At 35.9% G+C, this 12,436-nt stretch overlaps 2 protein-coding genes across 2 annotated transcripts; one reads left to right on the forward strand and one right to left on the reverse strand.

Annotated features, from left to right (window-relative positions):
- On the reverse strand, positions 1-2,556 carry LOC114316207 (Pentatricopeptide repeat (PPR) superfamily protein). The gene is made up of 2 exons (XM_028262871.2): positions 2,010-2,556; positions 1-1,451 (listed from the first exon to the last, which is right to left on the reverse strand). Exons 1-2 carry the CDS (start codon positions 2,439-2,441, stop codon positions 279-281), a joined length of 1,605 nt encoding a protein of 534 aa, XP_028118672.2. The 5' UTR covers positions 2,442-2,556; the 3' UTR covers positions 1-278.
- A 5,120-nt stretch (positions 2,557-7,676) lies between these two features.
- LOC114316227 (protein transport protein SEC23 E-like) lies at positions 7,677-10,393 on the forward strand. The gene is made up of 4 exons (XM_082876573.1): positions 7,677-7,699; positions 9,157-9,238; positions 9,692-9,757; positions 10,151-10,393. Exons 1-4 carry the CDS (start codon positions 7,677-7,679, stop codon positions 10,391-10,393), a joined length of 414 nt encoding a protein of 137 aa, XP_082732699.1.
- The last annotated feature ends 2,043 nt before the right edge of the window (positions 10,394-12,436 follow it).

The following is a 12,436-nucleotide window of genomic DNA, read 5'->3' on the forward strand; positions in this document are numbered from 1 at the left end:
TATACTCAACAAATTGTTAGTATTAGGCTCAATGGCCTCATGATCCAATCGTGTATATATCAGATACAATCATACCACACATTCTTAACTTCTAATCATTGTAGCCATGAATCCCTCAAAAAAATAAAAAAATAAAAAACCATTAAAAACACCTACGAAAGACTGACTAGCTCATAACATCTTTTCAATGCAGCAAAAGTTTCTTGTCCACCTTCACAGGATGTCTCAACAATCAATCAATCCCATGTTAATTTTGATTCTGGTACAAAATGCATAGCCTAACTCTGTTCAACTCCCATTAATTGATGAAGCCTTTTGTTGTGTTTAAACATCAACTCAATGAGACGTTGATAAGTCCATATTCTCCTTTCTCTAGCTTGAGTTTCAAGAGACGAGTGTATCTCTTCACAACTTCTTAGGAAATGTCCTTTTCCAAATGCAGTGAGAACAAGAGCATCAGTGTTCATTTCAACAGCTTCATCAAGAAATCCCATCTTTCTCCACATATTTAAAGCTCGCATTCCGTCAAATCCAATCTTATACGCATCAAATACAACTCCAATGGTGACAATATCAGGTTTCACATGTCGAGCTGCTACTTCAGAGAGTACGAGCTTCAAGTTCTTAAAATCTTTCATCTTCACGTAAGTTAGCAAGATAACATTTGTGATTGTTACATTCCAAGGTAAATTTTCTAATTCCATCTCTTGAAGAACAGAGTACATGCCTTTCCGACTCAAAAGAAAAGAATGTGACAGGATGTGCAAACACCAAACAAGATCAGTCTTTCCAGTTTTCGAAGAAAGATCACGTCCCAAGTCATCCAATCTAGAAAACATGTGGTTCAGAATATAAACCCTAGCCAATTTCCGAATCAAATCATCCTTTAAGAAAGTTTTGGAGTTCAAAACCTTTCTATAAAACTTCTCCATCTTGTCCAAGATCCCCAAGTTGGCATATGCCTCGAGCATTGCAACCAATGTAGAAGATTGCAAATCCATTCTTTTTGATATGAGAATTTGATATAGTTTTTCCATTCTTGTCAGCAATCCGGCTCGTGAAAACTCTTGGATTAGCAAATTATAAGTAATGTGGTCCAGTGGACACCCATCCACTTCCATCTTTTTCACACACCAATCCATCTCATCGTACATTCTATATTTCCCATATGCTTGAATGAGCCCATCATAGGTCTCTGTATCTGGCTTCAAATTGATTTCCTCCATCTTCTTGAGATAATACAAAGCATCTTTGAACCTCCCTTTCCTAGCAAAACCATGAATTATGGAATTATAGATCTCCGAAGAAGGTCTAAGCCCATGACCCATCAATTCTTGAAGTGCTGATATTGCTTCTTCAATTAGTCCCTCCTCAACTAGTAACCCTATAATCTTTTCGTAGTTAAATAGATTAATCCGTGATTTCTCAATGTTCTTCCACCAATCAAAAACCTGCCCACATGTACTTTGAGACTTCAATTCCATGCTAAGAATCCCAACAAAATACACACACACACACACACACAAGATTGTAACTTTTTCAATTGTCCACCCAGAAATATGACATAATAAGAGGAAACAAAGTCATACTAGGGTTAATTGAGATGCTTTTTCTTCTTTTCTTTTTTTGGCACTTACTAGAAACCAAACAAATTGATCCCGAGATTCAAGTTTTCGTTTTCCTTCTTTTTCCCCAGTTTCCTTGCAACCAAACAGAGAATTGACCTCCAAATGACGACAAAACCAAACTTAGAGAAACCCAAAATCAACTTCCCAAGATTTTCAACGAAGCCCGGAAATAAAAAAGAAAAGAATAAATAAATAAATAAAGAACAGTATAAACCCACGCATAGATCAAAATCAAACATGTATTTCCTGATTTACTCAGAAAATCCCAGCAACTATTTTTGCAAAATTCAAGAGAAACATTAATCAAACGAAATCATTAAAAACCCAAAACCAAAATTTCACTACCAGAGAGAGAGGAAGAGAGAGAGAGAGAGTAGTGACCTGGGGAACGTCCTTGGATCTTGAGGACTCTAGGAGGAATCTGAGGACAGCCCAGAAGTGATCTTTGGTCCAATCCCCATCATCTTTGAGTATCTGAAGAGGGTCCGAACCTCTCTTTTTGAGCTTTTCAAGTAAGGTTTTGAGGTCCATGTTTTCATGAAAGGTGTCCACAAAGGGGGTTGTTTGTTTTCTGGAATTGTTCCTGCGGTTTACATGCTTTGGTGTTTGGTGATGATGATGATGGGAATTCCTTTTCAGGTGAAGTGGGGATGAAGGAGGATTGGTAGAGGAAGTAGGATTGGTGAGTGCGGTATGGGTCTTTATGGGTAGGGTTTTGCAGAGACTGTTGTTCTTGTTCTTGTTCTTGTTCTTGCTGAAGTTGGATTTCAATGTCAGCGTGGCTTTCCAGTAGATATCCAGGGTGAGTGACATGTCTAGGTCTTTGCTGCTAGTGTTCTTTTTAAATTGCTTATATAAACAGAATTTTTATACACGAGTTTTAAAAAAATGGGAAAAAAATGTACTAAAATTGAAATGTCCAAAAAGTGAAAATATTTTGTATTCAGATTTTTTTTTTTTTGACATTTTTAATTCATATACAGTTATTATTAGCATGACTAAAAAATATATGGATAAATTACATTGATACCCCTTGAGGTTTATGTTTGTTACAGTTCCCTCCTCACATTTTGAAAATTACACCCCTTTTCTTGAGATTTAAAGTTTCATTACAGATTGTTCCTTGAGGTTTAAAGTTTCATAACAGTTCTCCCTCACCATGATGATCATCATACATAAAATTAAATTAACAATGGGTCAGTATAATTTCTCAAATGTGAGGGGGTGAACTGTAATAAACATAAATCTCAGAGGGTGTCAGTATAATTTACCCAAAATATATTGTGCAACCTTTTATAATTTTTTTATTTCAAATCAAAATGCATATTATCAAAACTTCTAACCGTAAATAAGTTTTTATGTAAAAATATATTATGTTTATCAATAATTTTTCAAAAAATAAACAATGTTGGGGGTATTAACAAACATATCAATAAATATGTTAAAGATTTTATTAAATGCTCTAATAACACTCATTGTTTTCATTTTTGTATAAAAAGAAAAATTCAAAAGATTTAAAATATATATTTTAAAATTTTCGTAAAAAGTGTCTTCTATTAAAATAAAATATATATTAAAAAAATTATCAAACAAGTTTTCTATGTTTATAAAAAATGGAAAATGAAAAATGGAAATGATAACAAACCGTTAGGAATAATCACGGATCGAGTTGGGTTAATGGCATTCCATCCGCCATCCGTCCAAAATTAAGAAAAAAATCAATCCACATTCGAGTACTGATTTGGAGGATACGTATTGAGCGGGCTGTGCAGGTTGGAGGATGGATGCAATCGGTTTGACGGTTTGGATTTTACAAATTTTGAGCATTTTTTTTGAATTATAATTCATAATTTTTACAATCTCCAATAACTAGTAATCTAAAAATATATATATATATATATATATATATTATTTGTCTATAATAAGCTATGACACAAAACATACATATTTTTATGTTGTGTTTGGTTGTGAGATTTGACGAGAGATTTAGAAATGAAAAGGAAAAGGAAAAAATTAGGTGAAATATAAATAAAATATACTTACATTTCACTTAGTTTCACACAACTTTTCTCTTTTCCTTTCCAAATCCCTCTCCAACTCCTCAAACCAAACACAACGTTAAGGTATTATTTTTCATTTTTACAAAAGTATATATTTTATTATTTGTACTCTGTATAGTTATTTGTTATTTGTTAGCAGCTTCTTTTTCTTTTTTTCTTTTCTTGAACTTCATCTACGAACGAATCGGATTCATACAGGTGCGGAATGGTTGATCCGCCATCTAAACCCTATTCGTGAATTTTAAAATATTTCATCCACATCCATCTACTGAAAGACACACATTCCGCCAAAATCAATTAGGTTAGATCAGTTTAGTCGGGTTGAGTGGATCCATAACCACCCCCACAAACAGTTAATTCATTTTATATTTTCATATTGTCTTTTCTTGTGTTTCTACAAATCCAGGATCCCAACACAGAATTAATGACCCTAAAACGAGTAGAATTTCAACATTCTTGCACAAGTTGAGCCAGACAACTAATGAAGGTACCATCCATAGCTCTAAAATGATCAGAAACCCATTTTGAATAAAAAAGCTACAGGTTGTTTGGTTTCGTAATTCAGGATTTACTTTTTAAAAAATTAATTTTTTAATATTTTTTATATATTTTTGTTTTTACTAATTTTTTTTAGTAAGTCATAAATTCAAATGCAACAATGATTCATCCCACTAAAAACATCACCACTAATAGCACTAATGCATTAAAAAAGTAAAAAAAAAAAAAAAAATACAACTCCAAAACCAAAACATCACATCATTAATGGCGAGACCCACTACCACCTAATTAGTGGGAACACTAATTATTAATTACTGCTCCCAAGCATTTTTCATTCAAATGTGAAGAGATAGACCAATGATTAGAAGTTCCCGCCCCCACTCCCCTTAGAGGCCACGTGAAAGACTTGTGCCCAATAATTACCAGGTACATGTAGAACAAGGGACTCTATATGAACAGGGTGGGATTTAATCAAGACGACAACGGAAAAAAAAAAAAACTACAGCAGCATTACAAGCTACTCATGACATATAATTGCCATCAATTCAACTGAACCCAAAATCTGCACAATTACTGCAAATGCCACATAAGTACTATTGCAGTTCAATAATCAGTGATCATAGTTCACCTGCACAATCTTCACTGAAACATCTTATCTATAAACATCTCTACAAAGATAACCAAGATATTACACATCCCCTACTCAGTATTTTCCAAAAACAAAAACATATTACAGATCCTAATTTACTGAAGAGCAGCAAACAAAGGGTACCCAATATGATCTCCCCTTGACTTTCCTCTTCTCTTTCTTATTGTCTGACCGATACCTTGCTGGAGAATTCCATTCCTTCCCCATCTCTCTCTGGGGGGCAACCTGATCGGTGGTTGCTTCAGGACCCAGAATTGAATTCACAGTGGTGGCTGAGCCATCATTGCTTTTTGTCACAGTCACAGTTTGTTTTGGGATCGGGGACTTCAGTTTGGTCTCAAGATTGGCTTCACCCAGAAGGCTTTTCAAAGGAATGTGTTGTTTCCCAGTGCTCCAATTTGTTACCTTGGCAATAATCTCTTCATTTTTCTTCCTTCCTTGTGACTGGTTATCGACATTAGTAAAAGATGGAAACCCTGCCTGGATGTCATCAGAAGCAGCATTCTGGTCAACCCTGTCTCCACGTTCAACCAATGTCATGAAAGATGGGGGCTCAAAAACATCAGATTTGTTAGAATGGTGTCCCTCAGAGGTAGTTTTGGGATTTTGCATCTCTGACTGTGCTGGTGCTTTGGATGCAGTTGTTGGTAAAGCTTGAGCATTAATGGCAGCAACTGCATCTGACTGGGTGGAAAGCACTGCTCCTTCCACATAAAGCAAGCAAACAAACTAAATATAAGAGAGGACTTCAATACATCAAATGCGAGAATCACTATAATCAAAACTTAGCTTGTAATGCAAAATGGACAACTATATGAACAGAAACTGAGATTGTGTATGGAGGCCAGAGAACTATGATTCAGACTTATAACTAGGTTACACAAGAAAAATATTTTGCAGGGAGATTTCAATTGTTGGCTTTCCCATCTAAAGAAACATGGGATTGTACCTGAAACAGAACCCAGTTACCTTCCAAACTATCAGTTTGGCTACTTGAATCAACAGAAACATCAACTGCGGGACCTTCAATTTGTTGTTTGGTAAAGTTTTTATCACGTTCCTCCTTCAGGTGTTCAGTACTAGTGCCTGAAACACCCAAAACATCATCCCTGCAATGGCTATCGTCAACTGTAGCAGAGCTTTTCATGCTAAAACCCAACTCTGCTGGCAAATGCTCTGGAGGAATTTCTGAAATTTTCTGCTATGCTTCAGCACCACTATCATTATTTGATTTTTCACCCTCACATGTGGCACCATCTGAAAATACTTCATTCTTACTGTTGAACTTGGGATCTTTCATGGTTTCCTCAGAATTTTCATCCTGCTGACTTTGTGAACCAGAATGAGTTTGTGTTGTAATTCTCAAGTGGCTCGCATAACGTCACCCAAATCTGAAACAAAATATGTGGTGGTTTCAGTTTCTTGCAAGTTCATAACTTTATCCATTCCAGCATCTACAACTTCTGATTCAGAGAGATTGCATGCAGATTCAAAGGTCATTCTCGAGTTTGTTTCAGGTTTTTCCTGCACAGCCATATCTCTGCTTCCATTCTCAACTAGATCAGAAATTTCCATTGCAGACTTTTCTCCAATAAAGTTGGTAGTTTGATTAACTTTGTACACAGAAAAATCGTCCACAGATTCGGAAGATGTTTTTATGTTTGCTGATAGCTCTACATTAACTTCTTCCCAACTCTCTTTTACATCTGTATCACATATTTCAGTTTTATCCTTCTCCTGATCATAAGCATTGTTACCTACACTAAGTCAGTTATATGACTAACTTCATCATCTGCAGATATTGCCACAGGAATCACATCAGAGAGCCCCATTGTGGTAGATTCTGGCAGAATGTTCTGTGATGAATCAGCATGAAAATCGTGAGGCTTCAAGATGGGAATCCGTTTGAACTTCCCAACTTATAGTTGTCTCCGGTGGGGCTTCTACACCATTGGGCCTGAGGTCTTCACTGCTAAGATTCAACTCCGAAGTATCAGTTTCCCCTTCAACAACAGGTATTTCTGCAACTAAAACCTTATTGCCTCCAGCTTCCTGTTTAGGGTCACCTTCCAAAACATGCAACTCTGCAGAAGATAAGTGGACGCGTTGATCTGACTGATTTGAAACGAAACTAGAGCTGTTCTCCTCATAGAAGGTATCCTTATTATCATCTACCACAGGTTCAATTACTTCACCAGAGTCTAGAGCTACACGGAAGTTCAATTTCACGGCTTTGTGGTCTTTGAAATCTTCAACCATGATCTCTGGATGGTCTACCACAGGTATATTGGCTACTGAAAAAAAATGAGCATTTTCATTCTCTTCCCCCTTTATGCAGTATCCATCAACTGAATCACCATGACTACCAACATCTCTATCCTGGGCAGAATCTGATTCAATATGATCAGTGTTAGCCAAAACCTCCATGTGCTCACAAGATTTAACTTCAGAGGTGAGATTATGCAGAGACATCACAGGTCCAAATTCATGAATTTGTTTTTCCTGCGATTCCACAATTTGGTCCCCTGTTACAGAATCTGAAGTTTTTGGATCTTTGCTTGTAGTTTGACTAGGTGTGACTGCAACATCAGATAAGACTTCATCTCTGTTACTTTCTTCACTCCCTTTTACATCAGTCTCCTGCTCAAGAAGCATTGTTGAAGATTGCATCTCACAGTCACCAACATTTGCTTCTTTTGGTGAATCTGTGAATGTCTCAGATTAATATGGGACAAATCACCTGCTGAACCATTCACACTGCTGTTCGCAACAGCAAGTTCCTCAGTCTTGCTGTTGGAACTTACCACCGAATCAGAGTTACAGCTTGACAAAATATCTTCAATGGACATAGCACTTCCTAACAGGTTGGTTTCAGTATGTAGCACCTTGGGATTGTGCATTTGACTGCTCTCTGTTGGACTGTTGGGTAGTTGGACAATACCTACATTACATGGAAAGTTATAGGACCTGGTACTGTAAATAATCCAACACAAGAAGTGGAATGACGATTGTAAAAAAAATCACAAATGTCCAACAACAGAATATACTAATTACAAAATGAACACACATAATACTCGGTCAAACAAACTGGCAAGCAATATTTAGGTAGCATTTCATAGCATTGAAAAACATATAAACAAAAACTGAAAGAAAGACAAACTTACTGCAAGATTAAGATGAGTGTAAAAAGAAAAGGGGGACAATATCTGGTAATCAGACATAAATAACCTGAGTGGATACATGGCTCCACCCCAACAAGTGGCACTGCCATTTGATCACAATTTATCTCCATGTCATCTCCATCCTAAACCCAAGTGTTACCGTGTTAGCCTCATGAGGTGACACATGGACCAACAAAACACTCCCACATGTATTGATTGCTCCGGAGGTCAAGTCAATCTGGTCTAGGATAACGTACACAATGCCTTGGCCTCAAAACAAGGATCAAAATTTCGCTTTTATCATTTTTTTATTTAAATATTTATGAAAAATACTAAATTTGTGTCGAAACAACTTATTGTTATAATATATAGCATTGCATTTCACGCGTTTCAATGTGTTCGATGGAAACATTAAAGCACAAGCACTTCTAAGAAGATGGTGTGTCCATGTCAGACACCTATACTAGTTGGACACTTTCCGACACAAGTCAAATACTTGGGGGACAAATGTCCATCATTTAGACACACGTCCATCGTTAAACACACATGTGAGCTAAGGATATAGTATTTAAATACAGCCAATAAAGAAATGAATGCTTGTGGCTAACCCCTATTAATTGGTATTCAGGCTTATTGAGTTGAGTTCATTTGTTACCTACTATACTGCAAACAAAAAGCAACCAAGAAATAACTATCAATCTGACATGTACGAAAATGTTGTATATTAAGGAATGCTTGACAGCCTGTTTAAAAAATGTGAAGTGGCAAAGAAATCGAGCAACATGAGTGTAATATAAGAAAAGGTATCAAGGATTTATCCAAGTGAAACTAATTAGCATCAATAAAAGATTATATGAAAGATAGTAACATAAGATAGTCTGGTCATGTTCAGCGAGGAACGCTAAATAAAAGGTGCAAAAAGGACGTAAGGAATGCCAAAAGTGAAGCCATGAGAAAGAACACATTAAATTTTACAGTGTGTATGGCTTTACAGTGTGTATTGGAGATCTATCGTCAGGCTTCATTCTTGGAAGTCTTGACGCGTATTATTGCCTTAACTATCGGGTTATATAAATACATTGACTTGCTTTACCTTTCAACAAAAAAGGAAAATTCTTCTGATGTAATCAAATAATGTTTGGTGAAATATTGAAATGCAGTTACCAAAGTCCTGATGGTCAAACAAGGATGCGAGTTACAACCATTAGTAGAAGATGGATAGATAGTGCTGTTGGCTCAGAGGTATGATGGTAAAATGTTAATTTTTTTTGTCTTCTTTGGGAAATTTGCAGAAAGATGGGAGGAACACAATAATTACAATTTGAGGAAGGAACAAAATGATTGCATTAGGCATGAAAAGTTGTAAAATAACTGCAAAAAAGTGAGTTTGTGCACCATTGTCGTATACGGTGGGCATGGGTGGGAGAAATAGAAAACACAAGAATTGTGTTAGTTTATATCTGTTAATGGAGCATTACTTCTGTGTTTGGGGTTAATATTTCAATGCATGATGTCTTACCTTGTACGTTTCTTTTTATTCAATGCATATGTTAATCTCTTTTTTTTTTTGCGTCCCCTTCTCCCCGACACTTGTAGGATAGGCTTCTTTAGACATTTTAAAATTTTGTGGGAATTATGTAAATTGAAAAAGGCCATTGCTGACATGAAAGAATTTTGCCTCTGGAATTAGTACAGGGATTTGATCAGGAGACTGCTGCTGTAGTGATGGCAAGATTAGCTTCTTCTAGAATGGAGATGGAGGTATTTTACAAATTTCGAAAAATTGTCTTCATTTTTTTACAGACACAGAAACTAACACTCACAAAATGATCTATATGCTTAGTTCAGCTTTTGGTGCATTACTTGTGGTGGTTTCATGTTTCAGTTAATTTTCACTCTCAAAGGAAGTCTATTTTCATTTATCATTGCGAGGAAGTATGGAGATCGTTATTGGCATTGTTTGCACTAATTTTTTTCTATAGAAAAAGAACCTTTATCCTGAATACTCGAAATTATACGTGAGAATTGGATTCTGTTTAACCTTGTGGTTAATCAAATTACGTCACTCTTTCCTTCTTATAGAAGAACACATGCAACTTTTTGATTGCCTTCTACTTCTTTTCTGATTAATTCTGTTTTCTTGTTCCTCATGAGACTTTTGTGTATGGGTATCTAACTTTCCTACCCATTGATGGATTTTACATTCATCAGGAAGGGTTTGATGCCACACGGTGGTTGGATAGGAACCTTATTCGTCTCTGTTCGAAATTCGGTGACTACCGGAAGGATGATCCAACATCTTTTACATTAAACCCGTGTTTTTCATTGTTCCCTCAGTTTATGTTCAACCTGCGGCGGTCGCAATTTGTGCAGGTAATTGTGACCATATACTCTTGACCTATGTTTATGTTGGGTCCATGAAAGCATTAGGTAAGCTGGCCCCAAAATGACGTGCTACCCTTGGGTAGAACACCTTGATATCGTAAAGATGCAATCAAATTGATTTCTTTTGTATACCCACTTCCGCGTTCGAGGGGAGTGCTTCCTTGGTCTGCATGAGTAGTAATGAAACGATTATTAGATCAAACCTAAGACAAAGCAAAATGGGTCAACTCTTCAAGGAATTAGTTGCCCCAAATTAAATCTCACTCCTAAGTCCATTCTCTTAATTCAGTTGTAGAGAAATCTTGATACGAATTGACCAAGAACAACTGCTCTGGGAACGAATCTTATCTGCTAAACTTCGCTTTGCATATGTTGGACCATTTGAATGTTGTTACATGTTACTGTTCTAGTGGATAACCAAGCTGATTTTATTGTAATAATATATTGTATTCAGAAACCGCTTTTCTTACCAATTTATTTATTTATTTTTGTCAGATGAAGCTTCAAGCCTTTTTGGATATTTGCTATGGAAACGAGCTTTGTTTTCAGAAAAGTATAATCAATTCTTATTATCTAATGAATTACAACTTTTCCCCCCTTATAGGCATTTGCAGAGTTATTGCGAGCTCCTCATGATGATGCTCAAATGATCATCCAGGAACGTTTTCCTGTCCCAAGATTGGTCATCTGTGATCAACATGGTTCCCAGGTCATAATTGTTGCCCTTACCTCAGATTTATCATTATTCACCATCATAATGATATATTTTATGCATTTGCATGTTTATGTGAGTGAAATATCTGTAATCTACTTGGGAATCTGAGATGGTGATATGTAGTACTGACTTTGCTGATCCTAAGGGTTCGTTTGGATAGATGTGGATTTCCAATCAAGGAATTTTTTTAGGTTAAATGGATAAAAAAATAATGGAAGAAGATATGTATATTTTAGTAGGATCCTTCTAGCTAGAAAGATCATCCCTTGCATGATTTCAAATAACTAGTTTTATATAGTTATTTCAAATCCACCATGATTAAGCTATTTAACTCAATCTAATTCATAAGTAAACTATCGCATCTAAATTTTTTTAGGTTTATAATTTTTAGATCAACAAATTTCGCTTATAATTTTTTTTTCCTCGTACAATTTTAAAATTGCTTCTCAATTTTTATCGTTAAGGGCTGAATTATCAAAGCAGTGTACTGGAAATCGAACAAATTTGTTTTATGATTTCATGACATGCTGAGCAGGCAAGATTTTTATTAGCAAAGTTGAACCCATCAGCTAGGTATAGTAATGCTCATGAAATGGCAGCTGGCACAGAATGATCTTCACAGACGATGTCAGTCTTCAAGTGTTCTTCAAGCATGTTCAGAGGCTGGCTGTGCAATCTTCTTGAGACCACAAAAAGAGTTGGGAGATTTATTGTTCATATCATACATGGGTTCTTTGTTTTGTGAAATTCTATCAAGATCTAAGCCTTTCTTTTCAATTGTTTCATGAGATGAAAGGTCGGACTGTAACATTTATTCAAACAGTAAGGAAAGCACATATCGTTGAAAGAAGAATAAGGGACACAAGGTCAGTTGATTTTGAGAGCTATGGAAAGAAAGGATGAGAATGGAAGTTGAAGGGCAATCATGCTCCAGAAGCAACAGCAGCAAGGTTAGTCAGCATTATTCTATTTTAATATTCTGTAAGTTATTAACTCAGGTTGGAAGATTTTCTGTGTATCGGAATTTTAAGTTTATACACTAGATAGAACCTAGGTTGGAAAGTCTTAGAAACTTGCTTCTTGTGGGGGTTTTTTTTTTTTTTTTTTTTCCTGTTCTGAAATATACAACCAATTATCTCTTGCTCATTTGTGTCTCCTCTTCTTGTTGTTGTCTTGTCTTGTCTTGTGGTTGCAATTGCAATTGTACTTAAACTCTCCTTTCTCTTTTCCCTTTTGTGGTTGCAAATACACAGCCTAAATACCTGATCGTTGTAGGTTTATTCTATTCATTGAGTAACTGACATCTACCCAAATTTATGATCCAAACACAGCATTAAAGA

Source organism: Camellia sinensis, chromosome 6 (genome assembly GCF_055761805.1).
Source record: "Camellia sinensis isolate YWXY chromosome 6, ASM5576180v1, whole genome shotgun sequence".
Classification (NCBI taxonomy): domain Eukaryota; kingdom Viridiplantae; phylum Streptophyta; class Magnoliopsida; order Ericales; family Theaceae; genus Camellia; species Camellia sinensis.

Excerpts from the sequence above, each read along its gene's own strand:
- LOC114316227 (XM_082876573.1), top strand. The coding sequence starts at position 7,677 with ATGGACATAGCACTTCCTAACAG. Across the intron at positions 7,700-9,156 it reads GACATAGCACTTCCTAACAG|TTACCAAAGTCCTGATGGTC; the intron begins GTTGGTTTCAGT and ends ATTGAAATGCAG. Across the intron at positions 9,239-9,691 it reads ATAGTGCTGTTGGCTCAGAG|GGATTTGATCAGGAGACTGC; the intron begins GTATGATGGTAA and ends GAATTAGTACAG.
- LOC114316207 (XM_028262871.2), bottom strand. The coding sequence starts at position 2,441 with ATGTCACTCACCCTGGATATCTACTGGAAAGCCACGCTGACATTGAAA. Across the intron at positions 1,452-2,009 it reads GATCCAAGGACGTTCCCCAG|GTTTTTGATTGGTGGAAGAA; the intron begins GTCACTACTCTC and ends ACATGTGGGCAG.